A 24,491-nucleotide genomic window follows, 5' to 3' on the forward strand; every position below is an offset into this window, starting at 1 on the left:
AGTGCATATGCTTCTCGAGGACAAGCCACACACATACGCGCCCAGCTACGTGTATGCCTACACGGGACTTGCTAGAAGGGTCGCCCAGAGCTAAACTGAGGCTGCATGCCCGAATTCCCGTGTTGAGGTAGACCAGCCATCGGCATTGGCATTCCATTCATGGGCATGCCGACGCCCTGTTCGATCATGAGCGGCAAAGCACCGGGACCCTGCAAGGGGCCAGCACGACGAGCAGCATCCTTCGCCGCGGTCTGCGCATCTGTCATCAACCGCTCCATTTTGTCGATCTTGTTGGAGTAGTTTTCCATCACTTGAATCATGTACGGCATCACTATCTCAACTCTCTGATTTAGCCATGCCTTCTGCAACACCGTCGCAGGCTTCACGAGGTCGAAGCACGTGTACAGGCACGCCGCAAAACACTCCGGGTAGTCCTTCACGAAATAGTCGAGCAAGCCACCCACCAGCTCGGCATCACCGCTCTCAGCCGCCGCCTCGATGGCATCCTCGAAGAGCATGTTTTCTTTAGCAACCGCGATGGCATGCGCATATCGCTTGTTCTTACGGTGCAGCAGAAGGGCAATCTTGCGGAACTCAAAGAGTTCCATCTTTTCTAGCCGTGATGACAGTTCCTCCGAGTCGAAGTTGTTGTACGTCTCGACAGAGACGCGCAGGGCCTTGCAGTCCCCCTCCTCAATGTAGAGGTCGTTGAGCGCCTCGTTCACCTTTTTGGCGTTCCGCTCTTGCGCGACCTCGAGGTAGGTGCGAATTACGTGAATTGGCGCCGTCTTCTTCACCTCTGCCATGACCCTCTCCGGGTCCACCCGCTTGAAAATGGAAGACAGGAAATCGTTCAGCTGATCTGGGTGCGTCTTGAGGTAGAAGCTGATCGCCGTGTACATCACATCGCTGACGCCCAGATGACCAATAGCGTCCTTGAAGACTTCATGATCAAAGGAGTCTGCGTGGTGCTGCATCATTGAGTTGACCGCGGCTAGCCAGTCTTCGTTGTTGATGTGCAACACACGCAGTACGACCCAGTGATGATACTGCTCGCAAACGCTAATCATCCTGTGCGTATTGATCCGCTTCGAGTACATGTTCACGTGCTCAGTGAGCTTCTCGGGTCGATACTTGGCCAGCAAGACACCCATCTCGGTGAAAATAGACATATGTGCGCCTTGTTGACCAGAGGCATTCTTGAGCACCAAAAAGAGCTCCTCCCACAGGCCACGGCTTTCGTACCGGTTGCACATGCCGGCGACCTCCTCCGCCTTCAACACTACCGGAACAGCACAGATGCCAGCTAGCTTCAGCTCCTCGGCCTCAATACACGCCAGGTTGACCTCCTTGTACGTATCAATCGATTTGGCCTTGTTGGCCGCGTCGACAGCGCTGGAGAGGTTGTTCAGCATCACCTCTGTCGACGCCAGGCGGGCAAAGTTGTTTGCAACAGTGTACAAAACACGCGCGGACTCGTACAGCTTTTCATCGAAGCACTTGTCGGCAATCGCGCCGATCTTTACGTTGTGCGTCTCCTTGAGGAACTCCTCCAGCTCTCCGAGGCGGCCCGTCTTGGCGTATGTGATGACGAGGGAGGTGTCGATCTTGTTGTCTTTCGCGCGGGAGTGCTGGCGAGCCATGGTGAGATACTTGATTAAGTCGCTAAACTGGTTCGTGCGCTCCGCCGCTGCTGTCACCTCGGCAACGAAGTCAGGGTTCTTGGCCTTGATGAGGTATTCGATACCCTCGTGCACCTCGTCCTGCTTCACCAAGTACTCGCCCAGCACTGACCACACAGGCGCTGTGTCGGTCTTTTGAGCAAAGGCGCGGCCGCGTGAAACGTCATTCATGTCCTGTACCAATACCGTGATGGCCTCCTTCTGCATGTTGTGGCGCGTGTATACAACAAACGCAACCTCATGCATGCCGGCACCGGAAGCAATGCGTGCAATGTCGTTGGCGTCATAGTCCTCCAGTGTCGTCACGTACTCCATCACTTTGTCCTTGCGAGCCCGCACGGCGGACATGATGAGAAGGTTTTCGAGGAAGCGGTTCTTGCGAAACCGGCCATGCACCACAATCTGGCCCAAGAGCGAGGTCAGCTCCTCCGTCATGTTGGCGTTCATGAAGGCGCGCACCGTTGTGCTGACCTCCTCGCTCACCTCACTCTCCGGCAGCGCCGTCTGCTGCACGGATTCTACAAGCTGCTGCCGTTGGGTTGAGTTCTGCGCAAGGACAGACGCCCACAGGTCAGGATTCTGCTCCTTCACCAGGTAGCGGGCCAACTGCTTGTACATGCCGTTGCGGTAGCAGAGGTCGATCAGCTCCTCACTGCAATGACCGTGGCAGTAGGCGCTGTATGCCAAGTTTGGGTCACGTGTTTCGCAGTACTTTCCAACCACAATCGCATCGTAGTAGTCGTTTTCATTCAGGAATTGCTCGGGGCTCTTGCCAAGGTCGACGTAGATTTTTGCCAGCGCGTTGTAAAGCGCTGTGTCCGTCCTCTTTTCGTTGCGGCGGTCCTCGAGCCATTCTTGAAGAAGGTGCAGACGACCCGTCTCCTCCACACACTCCACCAACTCCTGAATTGGACACATAGTCCCAACCGCCACGAGCAGACTCTTTATGAATTCCTCGCGCACGTTGCACTCGATGAGAGCCTGGACCACTTGCGGCGTCTTGCCGGGGCTGCGCCGCGTCACATACTGCTCCACATAGCTCTCGTTGCTGGTCTCCACCAAGTAGTGCACCATCTCATTCACCATGTTGTGTTGGTCGCATACGTTCATGAAAGGCCACATGTCTGTCAGTCTCTTGTTTTTGAGGTAATTCTTTGCGCGCTCTGCGTCGTAGCACGGGCTCTCACGCGTCATGCGCTCCAACTCCTGCATTTGACCCATCTCCGCGGCAGCCTCGATGTAGCGGAAGTGGACCTCGGCGTCGCGTGTGTACGGGACCACGGCCCCGAGGTAATAGTAGAGCACGTCATATAAGTTATGCTCGAGGAACAGGTTGATGAGATCGGCGGCGCCAATAGCGTCGCTGTACTTGGTCGCCACCTGCACTATTACCTTGAAATTCTGCCTCGAATTGGAACATAGGTCTTCAAGGCACTTGAGGCTGTCGTGCTGGTTAAGCTTACCAAAGAAGTCCACGAGCCACTCGGGGTTGAACGTCTGTAACTGCTGCAGGCAACGGCGAATACTGGCAAGGTTGTTGAGATCGGGGTCTCGCTTTTGGGCAACGACGTAGCACTCAATGGCGTGCTGGTAGAGACTAGCGCGCTCGCACAGCGGCGCCAGCCTCATGCCGTCGTAGTGCTGGCAGATATTCCGGGCAAAGATCTTGTCAGCAACCGAGGGGTGAGAGTACTTGAGGTTCATCTCAAGCAGCTTCGTCTGCAGATCTATCGTTGACTCGTCGTTGTGGTCGCGCAGGATTTCCAGCAGGAACTCGGTCGCCTGCTGGATGTGCTGGGCCGACACAAACATGTCCACAATCTCCTCTGCGTCCAGCACCGGTTTGTCTCCCATCTCACGGAAAAGCATCAGGGCAAGGTTGACGGCATCCTGTGGCGCGACCCGGATGAAGTTGTTCAGAATCACTTGCCAGTTCGGCGAGAAGTTTGCGCGCTTACAATACTCCACAGCCTTCTGTGTCTCGTTGCGCTGCAGCAGCACGTTCAGCACCTTTACGTGGACGTTTCCCTGGTGGAATATTTTCAGCGCCATGGTGGGGTCCGCCTGTTGAACAAGGTCACCAAGCTCTTCGGAGGCGGTGAGCTTGCCCTCGTCGAACTGCTGCTTCACATAGGTGATGCCACCTTTGGGCACCACCGCACGTGCAAGCTCCACGGACTCGAACTCGTTCAGTTGCGTCTCCGCCAACACAAGTTTGAAATAGGTGGAGATGGCCGGCGGGAGGCCGGGCTGTTGTGGCATTTGCATGAATCGAGCGAGGGTCTCTCGGGTGCGCAACGAGTTGCCTGGTGCACGCAAACATATACGAACGGCCTCCTCAACGTTGCCGCTGCGCAAATAGTTGTCCAGCTGCACTTTGAAGAGGTCATCGACGCCACTTAGGTTCGCTGTGGAGGCGATACGAAGAGCCAGATCGGGGTTCTGCATGCGGTTTTTCACAAAGTTGATGATGCCATTGTCGTTAGGAGCTATACGTATGACGGAGCCAGTGTTACTGACGCAAACGACGCCGCCTACTTTCTTGTCGCCCGCGCCGCGGAACACCACCGCTTGAGTGAACTGCTGTTCTACCACGATCACCCCAGTAAAGATGTCCATCAGCGCAAAGCTGCCACGGCTCGTCACCACGGTCAGAAGTTTGTGTCGCTCTGAGACGTGCATCGCGACCGGAAAGTCAGCGGGCTGAATACGCATGGCGTATATCCGCCGTGGCAACGACAAATCTGTCTTGGTGCCCGTCGGCAGCTCCATGATCATTACCTGACCGCCCTGTTGTGGGTTGTTCCAGGCAAGACACATGACGTTACACTGGCGCGAGTCGGTCGGGGTAGGGGTAGAGATAAAGCAGCACGCATGACCGTCGAGCACACGACTGCTGCGATTCTCAACGCTGTACAGGAGGGCCTTGCCGACCATGGCGCCCGAGGACTCGCGCATCACACCGGTCACCACAAGCCACTTCTTCTGCTCGTCACAGCAATACGAAAGGACTTGAACAGAGGCGTCGTAGTCCACACCTCGGTCGAAGATGTGCTGAGGCGTATCATCGGCAGCGGTGTCGAGGCTCCAGTGGTAGACGGCCTTTCCCGTCACGAGGCCGAGAGTGCGGTCGTCAATCCAGTGCCAATACACGACGTCATCGTGGAAGAGCGTTGCCTTGAGCCGCTGCGAGGCGTCCACGTCAAATACTTGAAGGTTTCGACCGCTGCGCAGAGCTAGGATCTTCGACTTGGGGTTCATGATGCATGACTCCGCGTCCTTGACGTTGTTTCGAATGCTCTCACGCTTCTCGAGATCGATGACCACGAGCGACGTCTGGCCGTCTTCCTGTACATCACGAACGCAGACATATCTCTCGCTCTCTATCGTGACATGCTTGAACGAGACAGAGCCCGGGCGGAGGCCCCCCGAGACGGTGTTCAGCTGAAAGATTTCTTCCGAAATCGTAGGAGAGTCCATCGTTTTTTTTCTCTCTCCGCTTTTCCTTGAGTAGCACCACGTACTGTCTCCACTGTGTGTGTGTGTGTGTGTGTGTGTGTGTGTGTGTGTGTGTGTGTGTGTGTGGAGTGAGTGAAGATTTGATACGGGGGAGGGACACGGTGATATCAAAGGCGCTAATTTTTTCTTCTAAGAAGCAACCGAACAAATGCAAAGGGAATGGCAAGCCTGCACACAGAGAGTAAAGAAGTGGGGAGGAAAAAGAAACGAATACAAGGCGGCGAAACCTGCCCTTGCTGACTCTGGATATTGTACGTGAACGCTTTCTATGCTCGTGATTCGCTGTGTGCGCCTTTCCTCGTCGTGTTTTTTTTTACGTTTTGGGGTGGATGTGTCCCTCTTAAACGCCGCGGTATTTCTTTATCCGCTTCTGAGGCCTTTCCCTCCACTCCCCTTGAATACTCGCCCCCCCCCTCTCCTCCTTCGCTGTAGGGTGTAGGAGAACCAAGACACGTAGACCAGAGAAAGAAAGTCCTCAGTACTGTGAGACAGCTCCTATGCTGGCTGTGTGTGTGTGTGTGTGTGTGTGTGGTGGTGTCTGTGCGAATGTCTTCTGTTTTTTATCGCCTCCTTTTTCTTTTTGGGGGAGGGGGGGAGATGCCTAAGGAAACAAGAGAGGAAGAGCGAGGAAAACACACAGTGTCGCCGGGTACGCTGCACAATGCGACCCCCCCTTACTACACAGGAGTCGGTTCCAAACACGTGGCGGTGATAGCCAAAACGCACCACAAGTGGGAACGTAAGACGAAGAACAGAGAGCAAGAGAACGAGTGGTGTCAGGGGTGCCAAAAGAAAGAAAAACACAAAAAATCAAGAGCGGTCACCGCACGCGTTTACAATATATACCCACACTGCCCGTGAGGTGGAAGAGAAGAGAGTTGCGATCCAACGCAGCACAACAAACGGGTGTAAGCGCGTGCATCGGTGTAAGCGCGTGGGTATCGGAGCCCAATCAACCAAAAATAATGCAAAGACGGAGAGGAAAGAAATATAGAGAACTGTAACGCTAACGTACACGCTGACTCAGACAACCATTGCGATAGGCATCTTTCTCAAAAGGAGCTCAGTTTTTCACTGGCCCTTTCTTTTGCTCTCTCTCCCCCCTCCCTACTCCTCCGTCGGTAGAGTACAAAAGAATATTTCACCGGCAAGTTGCCAACGCTGGATGCTTCCAGAGCTCGGAAGCACACACAAAGGGAATACAAAAAGAAGCACGGAGGCAACGAAGCCTTGGGTCTTTTTCTTTTTGTGTGTGTGGGGGGGGGGGGGGGGGGCTGTGGTGACAGCCTCAAAGACGGTCACCTGCCTCGATTATACGTATTTCTTTGCTATTTCATTTTCCTTCGGTCGCGCACTCGTAGAAGCCCTCAGCGTAGTTAGACTCGCCGTGTTACGCCGAGGATAAGCCGAGGAGAGTGCGATGAAAAGAGAAAGGGGAGGGGGAGGGAGGGCCCTTACCGGGCATGGGTGTCTATGAGTCCTACACAGCACGAGGCAAAGAGTCTCTAAACAAGGCGTGTGGGAGAAAAACAAGAGACGCAAACGACACACTCGTGTATCGCGCCGATGCCTACCTTCTGCTCCTCAACAAGACCCCACACCCACCCACTCACCCCCCCCCTTCACATCAGCCACTGCCCATAACTTTCCCGCTGTCGTCCTCAGCTGTTCTAGTGCCTTGCGATTACCGCCTAGCTCACTATCATCGGGTTCAAAACGTAGAGAGGGTGCCCTGAAGCACACACACCCCATAATTGCCGCTCACCATAACAACTCTCATTCCTTTGCCATTTTTCGCAAGTTTTCCTTTCTGTGCTTTCTCAAATTTATTTTTTTTCCGGCTCTACCACCTAAAATCTTCGCATGCGTTCTTCTACCTTCCTCGTAGGGTGCAGGTGTGCGAGCTTGTTTCCCAGACATCCCCCGCCGTAATTGTGCCCGCGCGCTGTCTCTGTCTCGACAGCCCATCTTCGTTTGACCACCTCGGCCTCCTTGTTATACCACCGCTTTCCTTGTGCGACAACTAAATCGAAATGGGGGAGAAAGAGTGGAGAAACGCCCAGTCCACACGAGACAGCCTGTGGGGCGCGAATATGCCACGCACGCCCGGAGATAAAAGCAGGAGTGCTCAAGTGGCACGAAGCGAGGCGAAACGAGACAGCAAACAGGCAAACGAGAGAGAGAGGAAGGGATGACGGTGCATGAGTAATGGAGGATCTGCTTTGCCTGATCCGACTCGTTTTTGCCCTCCTCGATCTAGGAAGAGCACTACACAAAGGCACGCGCACAAACAGCCACACACACACACGCACTCGGAGACAGGTACACAAGAGCCCAATCACCCAAACACAGGGCAGGGTAGTCGAAGCACAACAGGTGAGAAACGGGAGAAAATCTACAAATGTTGAGGGTTCAAAGTCACGCGCTAAGAAGTTGATCGGGGGGTGGTGGAAAGACACGTAAAAAAAAAAGAGGAAAAAAAGATCGCGCGTAGAGAGTCAGCACAGTCAAATTAGCCCACCGAAATAAAAAAAAAAACATATCATTACCAACCCGCCACCACCCCCCGTCCCCCGCACCCCCCCCTTCCTCTCCAACAGAGACGAAAAAGGAGGAAAGAGGAGAGGAGAGAAGAGAGGGGGGGAACATGCGATAACATCGTACAACAACAACACACGCAACACCTGATTAGCAACTCGCCCGACGAGGACTTGGGAAAGGGGAAAAAGGTGAAGGGAAAGAGTGAGACCGTTGAATCAAAGACGAATACACACGCCCCAAGTAGCCTGCACAAGAGCACAAGCAGACGCAATAAAGGTGTTCGCGTCAATGACTCCTCCTTTGAGGTTCAAGGTGAATCGCGTATCAGAGCCAGCGGAGGAACACAAGACGGGGACACTTTATGCGCGCATTTCTAAGAGCATCCCATCAAACGGAAGGGGAAAAGACTGCTTCTCTCAGGGGAAGTGCTCGCGACGCAAGGAGGGGTGGGGGGCTAACGAAGCAAAAAAAAGCCTTCACGTGTACCTTGACAAACGAAAAGGTAGCGTCAAGACTGTGGGAAACGCCAGCGTATTAGCCTACATCAATGTATACCCTCATTCACTCTTGAAACAACTAAGCTTCCTCATGCGTCACATAAACCTCCGTTCTCAAACTGTAATTTCTTTTTTTGTGTGTTCCCGTGTTCAATTCTAAACCCCACACCCCTTTTTGCCTTCTGCTCTAATATGACATTTGTTTGATGCTTTGGGGGGTTCTTTGATGCTCTTTAAAACAAGACTCGGTGTTTTCACCGTCCTTCTCATGTGACACACAACTCTAGGGGCACACAAATGCGCATGTAATCGAGACCTATAGACTCACAGAGATGCGCCCAGGTTCAGGAAACATACATTGAGAAACGCAACCTCCCACTCCCAAGGGGTGATATGGAGAAACAGAGACACCGACAAGTGTGATGACCAAGAGTGAAGATTGAGGGAAGGAGAAAGAAGGGGGGGGGGCGGGCAAACATATGGGGGTGAAGAGAAAAAGAATTGAAACCATGACTTGAAAGGGAGACATAAGAAAATGTCAGAACAAAATGGCGGTGGTTATGGTGAGAAGAACCGGGGGAATGCCAGGGAGGGAGGGAATGGGTGGTGTTCCAGTGGTTATCTCATACACGTGTCACCTCTCCTCTTTTTTTCGAGCCTGCTTCTCGGGAAATCAAAGTGCGAAACATCTTTCCGACTATTTTAGCGTAGGCATTGCCTAGGACCCCACACTCCTTTTGCAGCTGTGAAAAAGAGGGGGGGAACAAAAAAAAACATGAAGACGCTAAACGGGGGGAGGAGAGGGGAGGGGGCGGGTAAGGCAAAAACAGTAGTAAATATATATATGAGAGAACATCCAAAAAAAGGTTGTGGTGGAAGAGAAGAGAGAAGCCCACATCAACATACATGCACGCGTACTGTGTGTGAAGGAGGAGGGATCAAGACAAGGGAAGAAAAATGGGGGCATATCAAGGAGCACGGCACGTCAAAGTAGGGGTGGTGCGAAACAGGACAAAACACACAGAGACAGAGGGCTTCGATCGTCCCTTTTTTCTTCTCTTGCCTTTTCTCCCATACCCTTCGGATTCACACACGCAGACACACAACTACTTAGAGAGGAGAAAAAAACGGCGGACATGTATGGAAAAAAAAAGAAAGCGTGTAAAACAGAAGAAAAGGGAGGGGAAACCCAACAACTACAACAACTAAAAAAAGACCGAACCATCACAACGCATGGATAAAGATAAAATATGTAAGATAAACAATTGAACAAAACAAAAAATTAACCAACATGCGAGCCAGAGGAAAAAGATGAGAGAAAGCGCAATGGGGGACGGCGAACAAGAACAAAAGGGACAAAAAACAACCAATACAAACTCCCCTTCTCCCTCTTCCCCACCAGAAGAAAATTGGGAGGGGGATCGGAGGATGCGGGGGATGGGGGGGAGGGAGGGGGAGGGGCAACCATTGAACACAAAATAAGGGAGGGGAGGCAGGAATCCCCACAAAAAACAAACGCTTTTACTGCGGAAAAGGAGAGGACAACGACAATAGCCAAACAGGGAAAACGAAAAAGGGAGAGGAGAATCCGCAGTGACACTAAATCGGTGGGGAGAATAAAAAAGGGGGAGTGAAAAGGGGGAAAGCGAGAACATATGAGAATTAAAAGCGATGGAGATTGGGGGAAGAAACCCACAAAGAGCTCGAGGGCGCGCAGACAGGGAGGCATGCAGAGAAAGGCGTAGACGCCGACACACACACACACAAAAAAAAAAAGGGAGAAAATGTGGAGAGTGGTATCAGAGACCCGTTTGCTTCTCTCGTTCCCCACATCCCTCCCCGCCCCCCACCACCACCACGCGCCCGTAGGTGACGCGGTGTTTTTTTTTCTCGTTCTCCCGCTCCACCTTCCCCCTTCGATAGTTCCTTCTGTCGGATACATTCATTGTTGCTTTCAGCGATAAAAACGCCTATACAGAGAGAGAGGGTGGGGCCTCATCTACTCACTTCTGTGCGCCACGCTCTATGCGTAGACTGGTGGTGGTGGTCGTCGTCGCCGTCATCGTGCGGCTGGGGGCTCCGATGTACCCCCTGCTCTGTAGACATGCACTCGCCTTCAAATGCGGGGAGCTCCCAGAGAGGTGGTGTAGATTTGCAAAAAAAAAAAAAACATACCAGCCACCAGACACTCACGCATACACTGTCACAAACACGCAGACGTAAACACGAAACAGGCAGAGTACATCCCGAAAAAAAAAGTGCAAAGAGAACCCCTAGAAAAAGGAGGCCATTTTCGATGCGACTAGTCTTGCGCGACAGGAGGAGATTTGGTAGACAGACACCAATGTAGAAACACATAAGCTTAGGGGGGGGCTCATTCATCGCAGTGCATCTACACACACACAATCGTCTTTTTAATGGGCGTCAGCGGACACACACACACTCGAAGTTGAGAAGTGAGCACATATAAAAACCGAAGACGATCATGGGGAGTGGGAAATGTGCCATTCTTTTTTTTTCTCTTTTGAATGCCATCCAGTCAGACAACCGCGAGATTCGATCATGTCATCCTCGGTATCTCACCTTCCCCCTCCCCACACACGGGTCCCCCTCCTTGGTTTGGCTCACTTGTCCCTGTGCTTTCACTCCTCCTGTCTCCATGCTCCCCCCCTTTCCCACCCCCTTCCATCACCACCATCTTTGAAGCTCCTCGCCCTCGAGACCACTGCTGGCTGTGATTGTTTTTCTTTCCGTTGCGCGATCCCCCCCCGGAGAACAAAAAAAAAGAGAGAGGGAGAGATCTGACTTGAAGAGAAAACATCGAGAATAGAAACACCAGTACGCGGAGATCAAAAAAAAAAGAGTGCGTCTCTTTTTTTCAGTCGTTTTCTCAACTTTTTCTCCCGTAACATGTCCAATCATGTTTATATACTTCTTTTCTTGTTATGGGAGGGGGGAGCAGAGGTTTGGACGTTTACAGATTGAAACTCGTGACAAAGAGAGGCGTTGATCAGCGGTACCACACGAGGAGGGGGAGAGAGAGAGAGCTGGAAAGAGAAGTAAAAAGGGGGAAGGAAATGAAATGCAACCGCGAATAAAAAAACTGAGAGGCGTTGCATCCAAGGGGCATCCTTTCATACGATATTGTTTGTATTTTTTGTCTGTTTGTTTCCTTCGCGACTCGTCACGACTACCCACGTATATGTGTATGTGAGGAGTGGGCTCGTTTGAAAAAAAAAATTAATTCTTACTTCATATCCCTTTTGATGCCCAAGCGCACACGAACGCAAGCCGCCTGTACACTGATGCATTTTTTTTTGCAATTCTTCTTCTGACCCTAAGCCCATCTTTCTTTGTTGCCTAGTGCTGTCCCCGTCTGAGAGTGACGGCAGACGCACACACCCGAGCATCACGGTTTTTTTTGGTTGTTATCTCTATCCTTCTCCCCAACTCCTTCCATCACATTAAATCTTCTTCTCTCCTCCTTTCCTTTCCTCTCACTGTACCGATGCACGGCACCTCAGCCCAAGCAGAAACGAGGCCGAACCCTAACAACCAACAACACCTGGACGTCATCGTTCGACGACGAGCATGTCCTTCTCTCCCTTTGCTGGTTTCCCCCACCCTCTCCCTCCACATCGGCCACATCTTTCACTCTGCTCTCCACGTCGCCTTTTCGCTTGAAAGCCACGTCGTCATAGGGAAAAAAATAAATGCGAGCGAAAGCCAGAGAACAATGAGAGGGAGGGAGAGGGGCGTGACGGCGACGAGGACATTTTCATCGTTACCGGCGTCATTGGTCCCGCGCGCTCATCCCAGACGAGCTTTGACCTTTTTTTTGTTTCTTCATTAGCTGCGAATCGCGGGTGGGTGAGGGAGGAAGGAAACAAGAGTATTAGTGAAGACAGTTGCGCTGCTGTGGTCGAAGAAAAAATGCAAGATGGAACGAAATCGATGAGAACGCCGGGGGGCGATCAAAGGCCAGAGGAAAGAGGGTAGTCGATGGCTCTCAGTATGAGAGCTATGAAACCAAAAGGAAACGACACCAGCACGGAAAGAAGTGTCAGCACTCCCATCGAGCAGGGCCACCAACAACAACAAAAAAGAAAAAAAACTCTTGAAACGTCGTGAAATGAAGAAAAAAGGGAATGAAACGGGGAAAAGAACCTGGACGGGTGAAGCGAGGCAGCCTCACGGACACAAAGATGCCCATCCACACGTAGAGTGACAAAGACACATCACCACAGTACAAAAAAAAACAAGCACTCAAAAACAAACACCGCCACGCTTTCTTTATTCCTCTTCTTTTCTGCCCACTGACTTGCCACCCCTTTCCTACTACAACTTTACACTCAACAGCTCTAGAGGTAGACGACTAGACCCTACATTAAGCCTCCGGGCAGTCCTTGCGGAGGTGACCCTTCTTACCGCACTTGCGGCATGTCTTGTCGGCAGCAGAGCGCTTCGGAGCTGTTGGGCACGACCGGCCAATGTGACCATCCTCGTTGCACAGGTAGCAGTGTGCGGCGTTGGTGCACTCGCTCGAGATGTGACCCTTCTGCCCGCAATTGTAACACATCACCGTCTCCGACTTGGGTGGCGCCTCTGGGCAATCGCGCGCGCGGTGGCCCGGCTTCTGGCAATAGAAGCATGGGGCTTCCTCAGCCGTGATCGTGCTTAGGCACTCCTTGGCGACGTGACCGGGCTTACCACAGCGGAAACACGGCGCCGAATCGGCTGTAGACGTGCACTCGCGGCTCTGGTGACCCACACCACCGCAGCGGTAGCAAACCATCTTGAATTTTTCTTTGAAGAAGGGAGGGGGGAAGGGGAGTCGAGAAAAAACGAAAGAGAGCGGGAGAGAAATTGGCGATGGTGAGAGTGCGCGGCAGAAGACGGAAACTTTGCAGGAAAAAAAGAGAGAGAAGGCGGGGAAGAAGAAATCCTGCACGTTCGTGCGGTGGGTGCGGATATAGAGGGAATCGGGAAATGCAGAAGACACGCGCGACAGAGAATTGTTGTCAGCATTGGAGAAACCGACGATACACAATTAAAGCAGGAGAAAGTGACCACGAGGGGGGAAGCCAGACACGGAGTATATAGAGGAGGTGCGTAGAAAGGGGGGGTTGTGTGCATACTAGCCTCGGAGTTCAAGAGAACCCTACCCGCGCGCACTCGGGAGTCGCATAGAGTGAAAAAAAGCCTCGTGGGGAGAAGGGGTCATGGTGTGCCGCGCAAAGAGTACGTGCACCTCTCCAGCACTCACATTACGCCCACGTTTGCCCTTATACGGATGCACGTTCCGCAGACACAGCTAAACTCGTTGTGCCTTTGGACGGAGCCCCCCCCCCCCCCCGTCCCGTCAGATACACTCACGCGTACCACAAGCCTCGTGTGTGTATGTGTCTGTGGTTGGGAGAAAGGGGGAAGGGCGCAGGGTGTCTCGATTTCGCTGTTTAGGTGTTGCAAAACTTGCGTCGGGTTTCTTCGGTTAATCTGCGGGCTGCTTCTCGCTATGCCTCCACCTTTTCGAGTGTGTCTGTGTTTCCAATGTAAGCCCCTGTCTCGGCAAGGGGCCTGGGAAAGCCGGGATGGCGCGCCGCACAGCCCCCTCGAGAGAAGACACAAACCCGATAAAGAGTCGCAATGCAACACAGAACAAACCACGTACGCACCACCCACATGTACATGAAGCAGAAAACACCTCTCACAAGAGCAGAGAGAAAATAACAACACCAACAAGCGGTGAACATCGCGATGGTCACTTAACCCCCCCCCCACATACAAACGGTCTAGAGGGGGGGGTTGTGAAGCGAAAATGTCCTTCGAGACATCCCCCCTCTCACACGTCGTCCGTCTCCTCTCCATCAGTAGCACAAGCAGCGGTTTCTTCACTCGTCACAACACCGTCCCCGCCTCAGTAAACAGAAAGCGCTGTGCGACCTTACTGCGTTTCCCCCAGCTGGGTCCTGTACACCGCCTTTCCTATCCAGGGTTCATCCACAGTGCGATTTGGTCTTGCGCTCACTACATCGCACGCTTCTTTTTGGAGCGCAGGGAGGGGGAGGGGGACCCCCGCTGGGCAAATCGAGTCGGGGACAACACACAGGTGTCGGCGACATTATACGTCGTGGTGCACTCGTGCGCGATCGCCACTAACCGTCACGCGAGCAAGCGGCGGCCACCACGGTGGCGACACAGCCCCGATATGCGGTGACCCCATACCCTCACACACCAAAAATAAAGTACTATCTGGGACATATATATATTTTTGCCAAAACGCCAGTCAGGCTCTTCATGCACTTCTCGGCTCAGGTGTATCCTTCACCACCACCACCACCCCAATCCCACCACTTTTTCTGTGTTCTCTTCCCCTCTTTAGGCGCGAAAACGAACCACCACAAGAGCGAACACCCGTCGTCGGACCCCTCTCTTCTTATTGTCGCCATGAATCCGTTGATTTATCTGCACTTTCATATCCACCTCCCTTGGATACGGTGCGCCCCGGCGCTTCAGATACCTTGACATCGGTAAGCACTTCCTCTGACCTGTGTAGGTTGTTTGCGACACCGAGACTGCTCTCGGACATTCACAGCTTATAGGAATACCACCACCACCAGTCACTGTCACTGCCGCCACCCCGCAACGTCACTCAGCTTCGAGACTATTGACGGGGCCGCCACTACTTTTCTCGGGGGAGGGAGGAGAGAGGGAGGGATGGAGGGGGTTCACTAGCGTAAATGACACGTACGGGTTGACAAGCCGTGCTTCAGCCCTCATCAAAGACGACAGCCGTGTGCGCAACCAAAGTAAAGCGCACCTGCCCCATTCTTTTCTCCTCCACACAGGCCCATCACACACAAACACCACCCCCACCCACCCACCCACGAAGCATGCCCATCTAGAAAGAAATACTTGACGTCTGTGTAGCTGTACGATACCGTATCGAGCACGCAGCACACTGCGTTGCTCGGTAAAGAGAGAGAGAGAGAGAGATGGGGAGAGAGCACCGCATACAGCGGCGTTGTTACCACCCTTACCCCACTCCGCCCCTTTCTCCTTCTCACCCTCCCCCAGCCCCTGGGGGCAACGCAAAACAGTAGAAAGGAAGGAAGGGGCCTTTAGGGTACAACCCCCCCCCCACAAGAAAAAAAAAAAAATCGAGGTCGTGTAAGGAAAGTTGCATTCGCGTACATGGTTTTACATGAGTAAGCGCGTATAGGACCAGAAGAGAGGCGGGTGCGTGAAGTAATCTACGAAAAGAATATATGCATATGTGTAACCCTTGGATATTCAAACCCCGAGAGTCAGTGCCCGTCCCAACTGCCCGTCATTACGAGTTCATGAGCACGCGCACACCTAGGGTGTGCAGACGAGAAAGGCCCGAGGGAGAACAAGGTCACACTCGTGCCACTACACCACTCTCTGTGCAAAGCCCTGTGCAAGACTTTCACGCACACACACACACAGGCGCGCGCTGACAATCTCGCCCTCCATCCCAGCACCATTGGCACACTCGCAGCCGCATCACAGACGATGAGGCAGCTCGACAGTTTCTTGCACCCGTATTCCCTCATCTCCTTCAAGGGAAGCAGTGTCGCACACTTGTACAAGCGCCCACACGGTCGTGTATAATCGAGCATATGTCTATACACTCCACGGCGCGTTGAATTGTAGCGCCCACCGCACCATAGACACGAACCGCCCCCCCCCCTCCAGCTAAGCGAAAGATTCCCATGCACTCGATTTAAATGCACTTTCTGGCCTCCCCCTTGTCAATTGTTTGTTTTTATCCCAGTGTTGTTTCACGTTCAGCACGCCATATCATTTTTATTCGACCTCGCACAACATATATACGAGAAAAAAAAAAAAGCATCAAACAAAGCTCCCCAGGAGTAAGAGAGCGCGATCGTGCTTACAAGAAAGACAAGGTGTCATGATCCAACGCCCTCGCTTGACAACCGTGAAAAAGAGGAGAGAAAACGCGCTTGCATGTGCGTTTGTGTCGGTGAGTATCGCAGAGAGGTTGGCAACACTCTCCAAAGATAGTCATGTAGAAGTTTGAAGAGGAGCGAGAAGGCCCCTGAAGGCCACACAAACACACACACACACACACACGTCAGAACTTTCCTTTTTACATCCCTCTGCGGGAGAGGGGAGGGACGAGAAGGCGGAAAGGCGGAAAGGCGCAAGTCACGAGAGGGAGAGGAGGTCAACGTCCTCGATGACGACCTCAATCGCTGGTGAGCCGCACGCTTAACGCCCACAGCCGTCAGTTGCGCTGTAGCACCTCAAAAAAAAAGGTCTCCTCTTATTTCTTACTTGCTCTGGTTTCTTTCCGGGGGAGGGGGGGAATCGTGAGGGGGTACGGTGGCGTGTGTCGGTATCTACTTGTTTCTCAAATACCTGGCCTTTATATAAAAGCGGCGAAAAGCACAGGAGCAGGCGAGCAGACAGAGACAGAGAAAGATACAGATACAGAAGCATCTGCAAATGGCAGGGAGTGACTTGGAAAAAAAAAGCATGCCTCCCTCACTCTTCCCCGTTTCCTCCTGGCGAACAGTCAGCGCGCGCGCGCGTGTATCCGGGAGGAGTCACCACGGACCTCTTCCTCATCCCCTTTATTTTTAATCCGTTCATCTTGATACCTGTGTAACCCTTTCATGTGGTGCATTTCCTGGGTTTGCTTTTTTTTTTTGTTTTTTGTTAAATATTTGGTTTTTTTCTCTTTGTATGCGGCGGTCGTTCACGCATGTATCACCATACCTCGTCGTCAGCTTCGTGGAAGGACTGCCTTTTAGAGTTTTTTTTCCGTTTCCTCAGCTCGTTTGAATATCAGTGAAAGCTAATAAAAATGAAAACGAAAAAGAGAGAGAGAAAGCAAAGGGGGGGAAGGGAGGGGGGGTACTAAAAAAAAAAATAAGGTGAAACAAAATAGAAGGGGAGCACCCCTGTTTAGTTGCCGCTGCAAGTCCTTAGGTGGATCTTGCGCACGTACTGCAATCTGACGGAGAAGGGGGGAAAGGGGGGGAGGGGGGGACGCTCGATGATGGAGACACGCGAGGAAGAGAGTGGGAAAATGGGAAAAGGAATGAGGTCAATATCCCTTGACATTCCGTTTGTGATTCTCCCCACTCCCTCCCTCCCCCTTTCACGCACCGTGGTGGTGTTGAGCAGTTCCCACCAGTCATCAAAAGGTGGTGAAAGAACGAGGGAAGGAGTCAACTCGTCGAGACTTGCATCGTGTTCGTGCTCCTCGCTTCTTGAGAAAGCGCCGCAGAGGGTGGATCAGCGGAGTCCGCTTGGGAGAGAAAGGGGGGGTTGTGTAGGGCATAGGATCTGGGAGTTAGAAGGATGGCAATAGAAACCGAGGGGAAGAGGCGCACCGACATGCACCCTTCCCACCTGTATACATGTGTCTCAGAATGCGGACATAAGAGGGCCACAATCTCCTCTCCAGCTTGATAGTTGTAGTATTGAACCACAACCGTCCCCCCCTCACCCGCCCTTTTGCCACCGAAGCATTCGCCCTCCCACTTCGGCCGCGTCGCTATTCTCACCCACTTGCACTCCTTCGTCAACTTATCGGTTTATGCCGTCGTCCTACGTACGCTTAGAACATCCGTTTCGTTCATATTTCTGCCCTTTCGATTCGCTTTAGCTGCTGGGGCAATCACGGCTGATGTGACCGGCCTCGCCGCACCTGTAGCACGTGCGGTCACCGCCGCCAGTGTTGCCACCGCTGGGGCACTCGCGGCTCATGTGACCGGCCTCGCCGCACTTGTAGCACGTACGGTCACCGCCGCCGCGAGAACCACCATAGCTGCCGCCAGCCTCCGGACAATCACGGCTGATGTGACCAGGCTTTCCGCACTTGTAGCACGTGCGGTCGCCGCCGCCAGAGTTGCCACCACTGGGGCACTCGCGGCTCATGTGACCGGATTCGCCGCACTTGTAGCACTTGCGGTCACCGCCGCCGCTATATCCGCCCTGGCCGTTGGGGCAGTCACGGCTGATATGGCCGGCATCCCCGCACTTGTAGCACGTACGATCTCCACCGAACCCACTCTGAGCGCCATTGCGAGCACGCTTCTGGTCGTACCCACCCTGGCTATCGCCCTGGCCGTTGGGGCAGTCACGGCTGATATGGCCGGCATCCCCGCACTTGTAGCACGTACGATCTCCACCGAACCCACTCTGAGCGCCATTGCGACCACGCTTCTGACCGTACCCACCCTGGCTATCGCCCTGTCCGTTGGGGCAGTCACGGCTGAGGTGACCCTCTTGACCGCACTTGTAGCACTCAAAACCCTTGGCTGCACCCGCCTTCGCGGAGTTGGGGCAGTCACGGCTCATGTGCCCGGCCTCACCGCAGCGGAAGCACGTCATGGCGCCAGCCGCGCCAAATTTGGCCTCGTTCGGGCACTCGCGGCTCATGTGACCGGCCTCACCGCAGCGAAAGCACGTCGTGCTGCGTTCGTCGCCCTTGGAGTCGGCCTCGGGGCAATCGCGGGCGTAGTGGCCCTCCTTACCACAGTTGCGGCAATCATTGCTGCCCTCGGTGCGGGTGTGCTTGACCTCTTCGGTGTCGGACATGATTGTGGAAGAGAGAGAGGAGGGTGGTAGCCGTTGTAGTACTCGGTTGCAGAGAAACGAAAGAGACAGGAAAGTCTGTGGCGGGGGGGGGCTTAGAAAAAAAAGACGCGAAAAAAAGAACAAAAAAAGAAACGAAATTTTTGCTGTCAGGCAATGCGCGCGTAAGGTGGGTGGGTAGGTGGGGTGATTCGTTGTTTTTGTTTGGCGCGGCAAGCGGTGGGGAGTGCACATGCGCACAGCCAGTAATATTCGGAGCGGTAGCAGGAGGAGGAGAGAGAGAACCAAAGAAGTAAAAAAAAAGTGGAGAGAGTAGAAACTATGGGGTCTTTCTCGTCACATTGAGATAGCGATGCCGCATTGCGTGACAACTCCTCTCCGATACCCTCGTCCGAGAGGTGTCTTGTGGGTCGCTCCACCTCATATCCCGTGGCGCAGAGCAGCCAGAGCGAGAAAAAACACGCTGAAGAAAAAGAGACCATAGCGGTGGAGAGTTGGTGTGCAGGTTTCAAAGAACCGCTGGTCCGTCATCCAGTCAGCTACAACCTGCATGGTTCTGTGGGCTTGGGATGCCTGTTTGTTGTTTTTGTTCTGTTACTTGGGTGTCGAGGTCACAAACCGCCCTGCTCACGGGGACGAAAACCCAACGCACAGCACAAACATGGTCAACCAGGGGAAAGGAAGGGAAAAACACACGACACACCCATGATACCCTCTCCTGCCTCTCAATGGATACGACTGCACACACGCGTTTTCGGACATAAACCACACCCTCACTGGAAAGTGAAAAGGGGAAGCTCAACAGGAAAAGGGAACGAAAACCACATGGCTTCACTCGACCGAAATACAGCTTCATAACAGGCCGACACTGCCTGGGCAAGGACAGAGCGAAGAGCGGACGTAGGTTGTGTCATCCTCAGTAGAGCCAACAACCAAGCACATACACATGAAACGAGGGTGCAAGAAAATGCGGGGGCGCGGAAAAAAAAATAGTTCGGCGACACGTACATTGCCGTCTGAAGTTTAGTCACAGGAGGCGACTTTCTAGCCTGTCCGCCGAGACCCTCCACCACCACCACCCCCACCACCCCCTGACTTCTGCCAAGACGGACGTTGGCTTGCCACTACTTGGATGGAAAGTAGCGATCGTAGAGGTCTGTCTGATCATCGCGCGATATCTTGGTCCAACCCTTCTCGTGCACGTGGTACACCGTGACGATACCGCCAGAGGCGCCATCGCGGTACGTTGCGTGGAAAATCGACCGGCGCGCCAAGTCGCACGCAGCCTCAACCGAGAGGTCCTTGCGATAACCCGTGTCAAGCACACCATACGCATAAATAGATCCCGAGCCCACACTGAAGAGGTCCTGCTTTACGCGAGAACCCTTGTCGTCCACGTAGTATAGTGAGGGGCCAAACTTGTCCCAACCGGCCACCATCGTGCCCATCGAGAGCCCATGATTGCGGTAAGCGTACGTGATGTTCGCCAGAATCTTGCTCGCTGCCGCGACGGTAATGCGGGTGCCGTTGCGCAGCTCCCAGAGACGGCACTCCATCCCAAGCACACGCTCCCAGTATTGGCAATCAGCCGCACCACCGGCAAGCGTACCGAGCAGGTACTCGTTGATCTCCAGAACCTTGAGCACCGTCTGAGACGCGATGTATTGGCCTGTCGACGCACGTGAATCGACGGCCACGATGATTCCACCATCAAAACGGAACCCGAGGGTTGTCGTACCCTTCTTCAGATCGATCTTTGGAATGGCGCGCGGCACTGGACACGATGCCCTCAGCGTCCAGCAGCGATTCTCGCCGTGCAGATAGCGGCTGGAGTCGAGCGGGTCCGCTGTGACGGCTGCGCAAGAAGCCGGGGACTCTTCGGTGAACTGATGTGGAATGCGGCGGTACGAGCACATAGATAGCGGCTCTTCTTGGGTGTCCTCTTCCATGTTGTGGTATGTGAAGGGTCCGATGCGTGGGCAGTCGTCCAACGTAAAGTTGGACGTCATGACGAACTCGAAATCAGGGAACATGGCGGCGGGCGGGTGAGGGGCGCTAATAGCACAGGTGCGGACTCAAAGGCCGGAGATGTGATGCGAATGGCAGAGGCGAATGTGCGAGAAAGAAAGAGAGAGAGAGAGAGGCACGCCCACACGCGATTCAAGTCTGCGGTGCGGTATCTAGGCTGGGTCTTTGTGTTTAATATGGTGTGCTATGTACAGAGACTTGGCCTTGTCTTTGAGTGGGAGGTGGGAAGTCACTTCGTGCCTCGTCTTTTTTTTTCTTTTGCTTGTTTGTGCTAATGCTGCTGACGTGTGGGATTTAGCCAAGCGTTGGAGTGCAGACTCCCACGCACGGGCACACAGGGGTGAATGAAGGTAGACGAGGTGGGGAAAGGAGGAGCACGCGCGCAAGAAATAGGGGAGAGGAAAAATAGGAATGCGATACACAGAGAGACGAGGGGGGGTGATAGAGAGAGAACAGGGAGAGGTGAACAGAGCACGTCTGCAAACGCCATCTGCCGTTACAATCTATAACAAAGACAACATCTGCACACACCGCTTGACTCAATGGTAGTTGAGGTCCTTCAGAAAAACCTGAAAGAAGGCCGTTTTTCGATGGGTCAACGAAAAAAAAAATGAGACAGGTAAGGGAGGGGTGTCTGGTGAGTTCGACAGGGTGAACGCAAAAAGCACCACGGGTGACGAGCTCCCTCCCCCTCGAGGTTGTTGTTTTTCTCCATTATTCTGTTTCGCTTCCGCGAATGGGTGGAAGCGGCGGGGGCGCCCCCCCCCTCTCCCCATTACTTCCGCCCCTATCCATTGGGAAGGAGAGACATGCGCAACAAGGCACCAACCGGTGTAGTGGTTTGCGCTTGTCGGCATAAACTATCCTCCCAAACCCGCTTGCGCCAGCCTGTAGACAACCCCCCACACAAGCAGCCAATGCTCCCAGGTTGACACCGCGTGGATAGACCAAGTGTCGGTGTCAAATTGTTCTTGAACAGCGGTGTGTCGAAGAAAGCACACCTTAATACAAACAAAACGAGCGAAAAAAAAGTTTGTGAAGACCAGACCTCCAACTGGAATCAGTGCAAAGTCAGTCAACGGAAGTGATGTCCTCCACAATGGCATCTTCGTCCTCCACCTCATCTGGTTCTGTAAAGGGTGCGGCTGCGTCATCGACGACCACGTCCCCCGCCAACCCCCGGCGCGATTTTGGAGCGAAGTCGCACGGGAGAGGAATACGATCGTGGTTCAGGTGGTTGGCCCGTCGCATTTTCTGTGCCCGCTCCTCGGCCAACGCCTCCAACTCGCTTGACTCAAAAACCAGCGCGTCCTTCACCTCCTCGTAGGTGTAATTGTCCAGCTCCTCCAGCTCCTTGGGCGTAAGTTCGCGGTGCCGGCACAGTCTGCGCAGACGCGAAACTCGCTGACGGCGAAAATAGGGCCAATCACGCTCAATAAACGGCTGCCAGACGGCACCCAGGTGCTGTGAGTAGAAGGGCGGGACGGTGACCTCGCGAACAGAGCCCACAGCGAGGTTGGAGAGGGCAAAAGGCCCAAATGAGATGCGACCGCCACGCTCCACTGTGCGACCGAGATGCTGCATCAAATGCGCAATGGGCATTGATTCGCCGCGCACCTTGACCTTGACAGAGTAGCGTGACTTGGTGGCGGGGTTGACAAAAAACTCCACGTTGCGATAGCGACGCCCGTTGATGTCAATACCCTCCGTGTTCAGTTTGTGCACGAGAACCGCGTCGAACGCTGGCCGGATGCGCAGCAGGTAGGTTCGCTGCACCATTGACTTGGGGTTCTCCAAGAAGCGCGAAAGCTCGCCGTCGTTTGTGAGGAGGAGGATGCCGTGAGCGCGCATCGGCAGCGAGCCCACAGGGACCAAGTGGTCCAGGCCGAGAATGCGCGCGTGCTTTGTTATGAGAGTGCGACCCGCCACGTCGTTGCGAGAGACAATGACGTTGGCTGGTTTGTGGTACATCCACAGGCGAGCCGGCGCAAACCGCAGGCGGGACTGGTGTCCGGCAACGTGCACATCATCCTGTGCCTGCACCAAGCGGAAAGGGTTGCGCTCCGTTACGTTGTTCACGCGCACCTGCCCACTTGCGATAATGGCGGCCGCCTCACGCCGACTGCAGAACCCAGCCCGGGGTAACGTTCGCAGGAGGTGCACGAACCCAGGTCGCTCCACCCCTTCCACAGAGACGCTGGCGCGGTCGGCTTCCTCCCCAGTCGAGGAACGAGGGCTGGCTTGGGAGGCAATGGCGGCCAATCGCCGCAGTGGATCGTGCCGAGATGCTCCCGGTACGGAATCGTCGGTGCCGCTGACGTGCTGCATTGCGCTGGCAACACGGGCCGGAGATACACCGTCTTGGAGAATGGCCCTGTCACAGGCAGCACCCTGGACGCTGCCTGGCGCCACGTCACCCAGCAGCGCCACCCCCTTTGGGTCCTTTTCATGTAGCACCAAATCCGCCAAAGTGGTGGCGACAGAGCTGCTGCGCGGTGGTATTGATTTGCGCTGCGAGACAGTCGAACTCGAAAACGGGGCCTCCCATTGTTTCCCATTCGCCAACCCCGCAGCTTCGCCCTGTTCAGCCAGCAGCAGGAGCTCGTCGGTGGATCGGTGGCGAAGCCGCTGTGGCAAAAAAGTCTCACTGCGCTCTTCTCGCAGCTTTTCCGCCTTTAGCTCCATCAAGCGTTCTCGCAGCATGTCGGTCAGCTGCACAGGAGTATCCCCAAACTCACGATATGCCCCAGTGTCACCGCGCTCTCCCTCGATTGTTTGGTCGGCAGGTGCAGCGTTGCTCTCCGCGGCCAAGTGAAGCTCGCCGTGGCGGCGCGCATTCCCACCAGTGAGCTTGAGGATATCTGGCGAGTCGCGCTGCGGCGGGTCGAGGGCGTGGTTGTACTTGCCACTCTTTAACTTATCCGCCATGCCGCCCCTAACGTCGAGGCTGCCCTCGTCAAAAAAGGAGCTGAGCCCACTCTCCCGCCGCTCCCCCTCCGCACGCTTCGTTGATGACACGATTCCGTCGGCATTGACGCTATGTGTTGTCTCGTGCCAGAGGCGAGCGCGACTGTTCTCGGTCGCCTCGGCGGATACTGGAACCGCTTTGAGGTGCGCCATTGCACGGGGGAAGTACCTCTCCACATCAGTTATGTCCTCTACAGCGCTAATGTCAAGTGAGTGGGGCACAGGGGTAGCATCCAGAGTAGGTGGGGCCGCTGGATCTGCTGTCGATGAAAAAACCCGGGTCGTGTGAGACACTGGCGAGCGCGCATCCCTACGGAGACGACGACGTGAGCCCCTGCGAAAATCACCACGATTTTTACGAGAGGAAGCGACGTCGACAGGCTCAACTTCAATGCTGTTGGAGCTCCCCTGATTTTTTGCGTGATCGTCTCGAGGTCTTTCAGCAGGGTAAGGCGAGTGTGGGAGGGGTGTTTCCGCCCCACTAGTAGTCGTGCACCACCGCACCGAAGCTCCTCCGCCAAAGTGAGGTCGACATAAAGTGCGGCCTGCGGCGTGGATCCTGACGGCCTTCCTTGGAAGCAGCGAACAGAACAGTAAGGTGCGCATACAATCTCTCCCAGTGCCTCTGGAACGAGAGCCGAAAGCGGGTGAGGTCGGGGGGGGG

General features: G+C 54.1%; 5 protein-coding genes across 5 annotated transcripts; all 5 read right to left on the minus strand.

Moving 5' to 3' along the window:
• Window positions 1-71: 71 nt before the first annotated feature.
• On the minus strand, window positions 72-5,162 carry JKF63_00153 (uncharacterized protein; the record flags this gene model as incomplete). The annotated part of the gene is made up of 1 exon (XM_067896205.1): window positions 72-5,162. The coding sequence occupies one exon, from the start codon at window positions 5,160-5,162 to the stop codon at window positions 72-74; it is 5,091 nt and encodes a 1,696-aa protein (XP_067752362.1).
• A 7,464-nt stretch (window positions 5,163-12,626) lies between these two features.
• On the minus strand, window positions 12,627-13,034 carry JKF63_00154 (uncharacterized protein; the record flags this gene model as incomplete). Its single annotated transcript, XM_067896206.1, has 1 exon — window positions 12,627-13,034. The coding sequence occupies one exon, from the start codon at window positions 13,032-13,034 to the stop codon at window positions 12,627-12,629; it is 408 nt and encodes a 135-aa protein (XP_067752363.1).
• Window positions 13,035-17,896: 4,862 nt separating this feature from the next.
• JKF63_00155 (uncharacterized protein) lies at window positions 17,897-18,835 on the minus strand (the record flags this gene model as incomplete). The annotated part of the gene is made up of 1 exon (XM_067896207.1): window positions 17,897-18,835. One exon carries the CDS (start codon window positions 18,833-18,835, stop codon window positions 17,897-17,899), a length of 939 nt encoding a protein of 312 aa, XP_067752364.1.
• Window positions 18,836-19,956: 1,121 nt separating this feature from the next.
• JKF63_00156 (uncharacterized protein) lies at window positions 19,957-20,865 on the minus strand (the record flags this gene model as incomplete). The annotated part of the gene is made up of 1 exon (XM_067896208.1): window positions 19,957-20,865. The coding sequence occupies one exon, from the start codon at window positions 20,863-20,865 to the stop codon at window positions 19,957-19,959; it is 909 nt and encodes a 302-aa protein (XP_067752365.1).
• A 1,066-nt stretch (window positions 20,866-21,931) lies between these two features.
• Window positions 21,932-24,433, minus strand: JKF63_00157 (uncharacterized protein; the record flags this gene model as incomplete). The annotated part of the gene is made up of 1 exon (XM_067896209.1): window positions 21,932-24,433. The coding sequence occupies one exon, from the start codon at window positions 24,431-24,433 to the stop codon at window positions 21,932-21,934; it is 2,502 nt and encodes an 833-aa protein (XP_067752366.1).
• Between the last annotated feature and the right edge of the window lie 58 nt (window positions 24,434-24,491).

This window comes from Porcisia hertigi, chromosome 36, assembly GCF_017918235.1.
Source record: "Porcisia hertigi strain C119 chromosome 36, whole genome shotgun sequence".
Taxonomy (NCBI): domain Eukaryota; phylum Euglenozoa; class Kinetoplastea; order Trypanosomatida; family Trypanosomatidae; genus Porcisia; species Porcisia hertigi.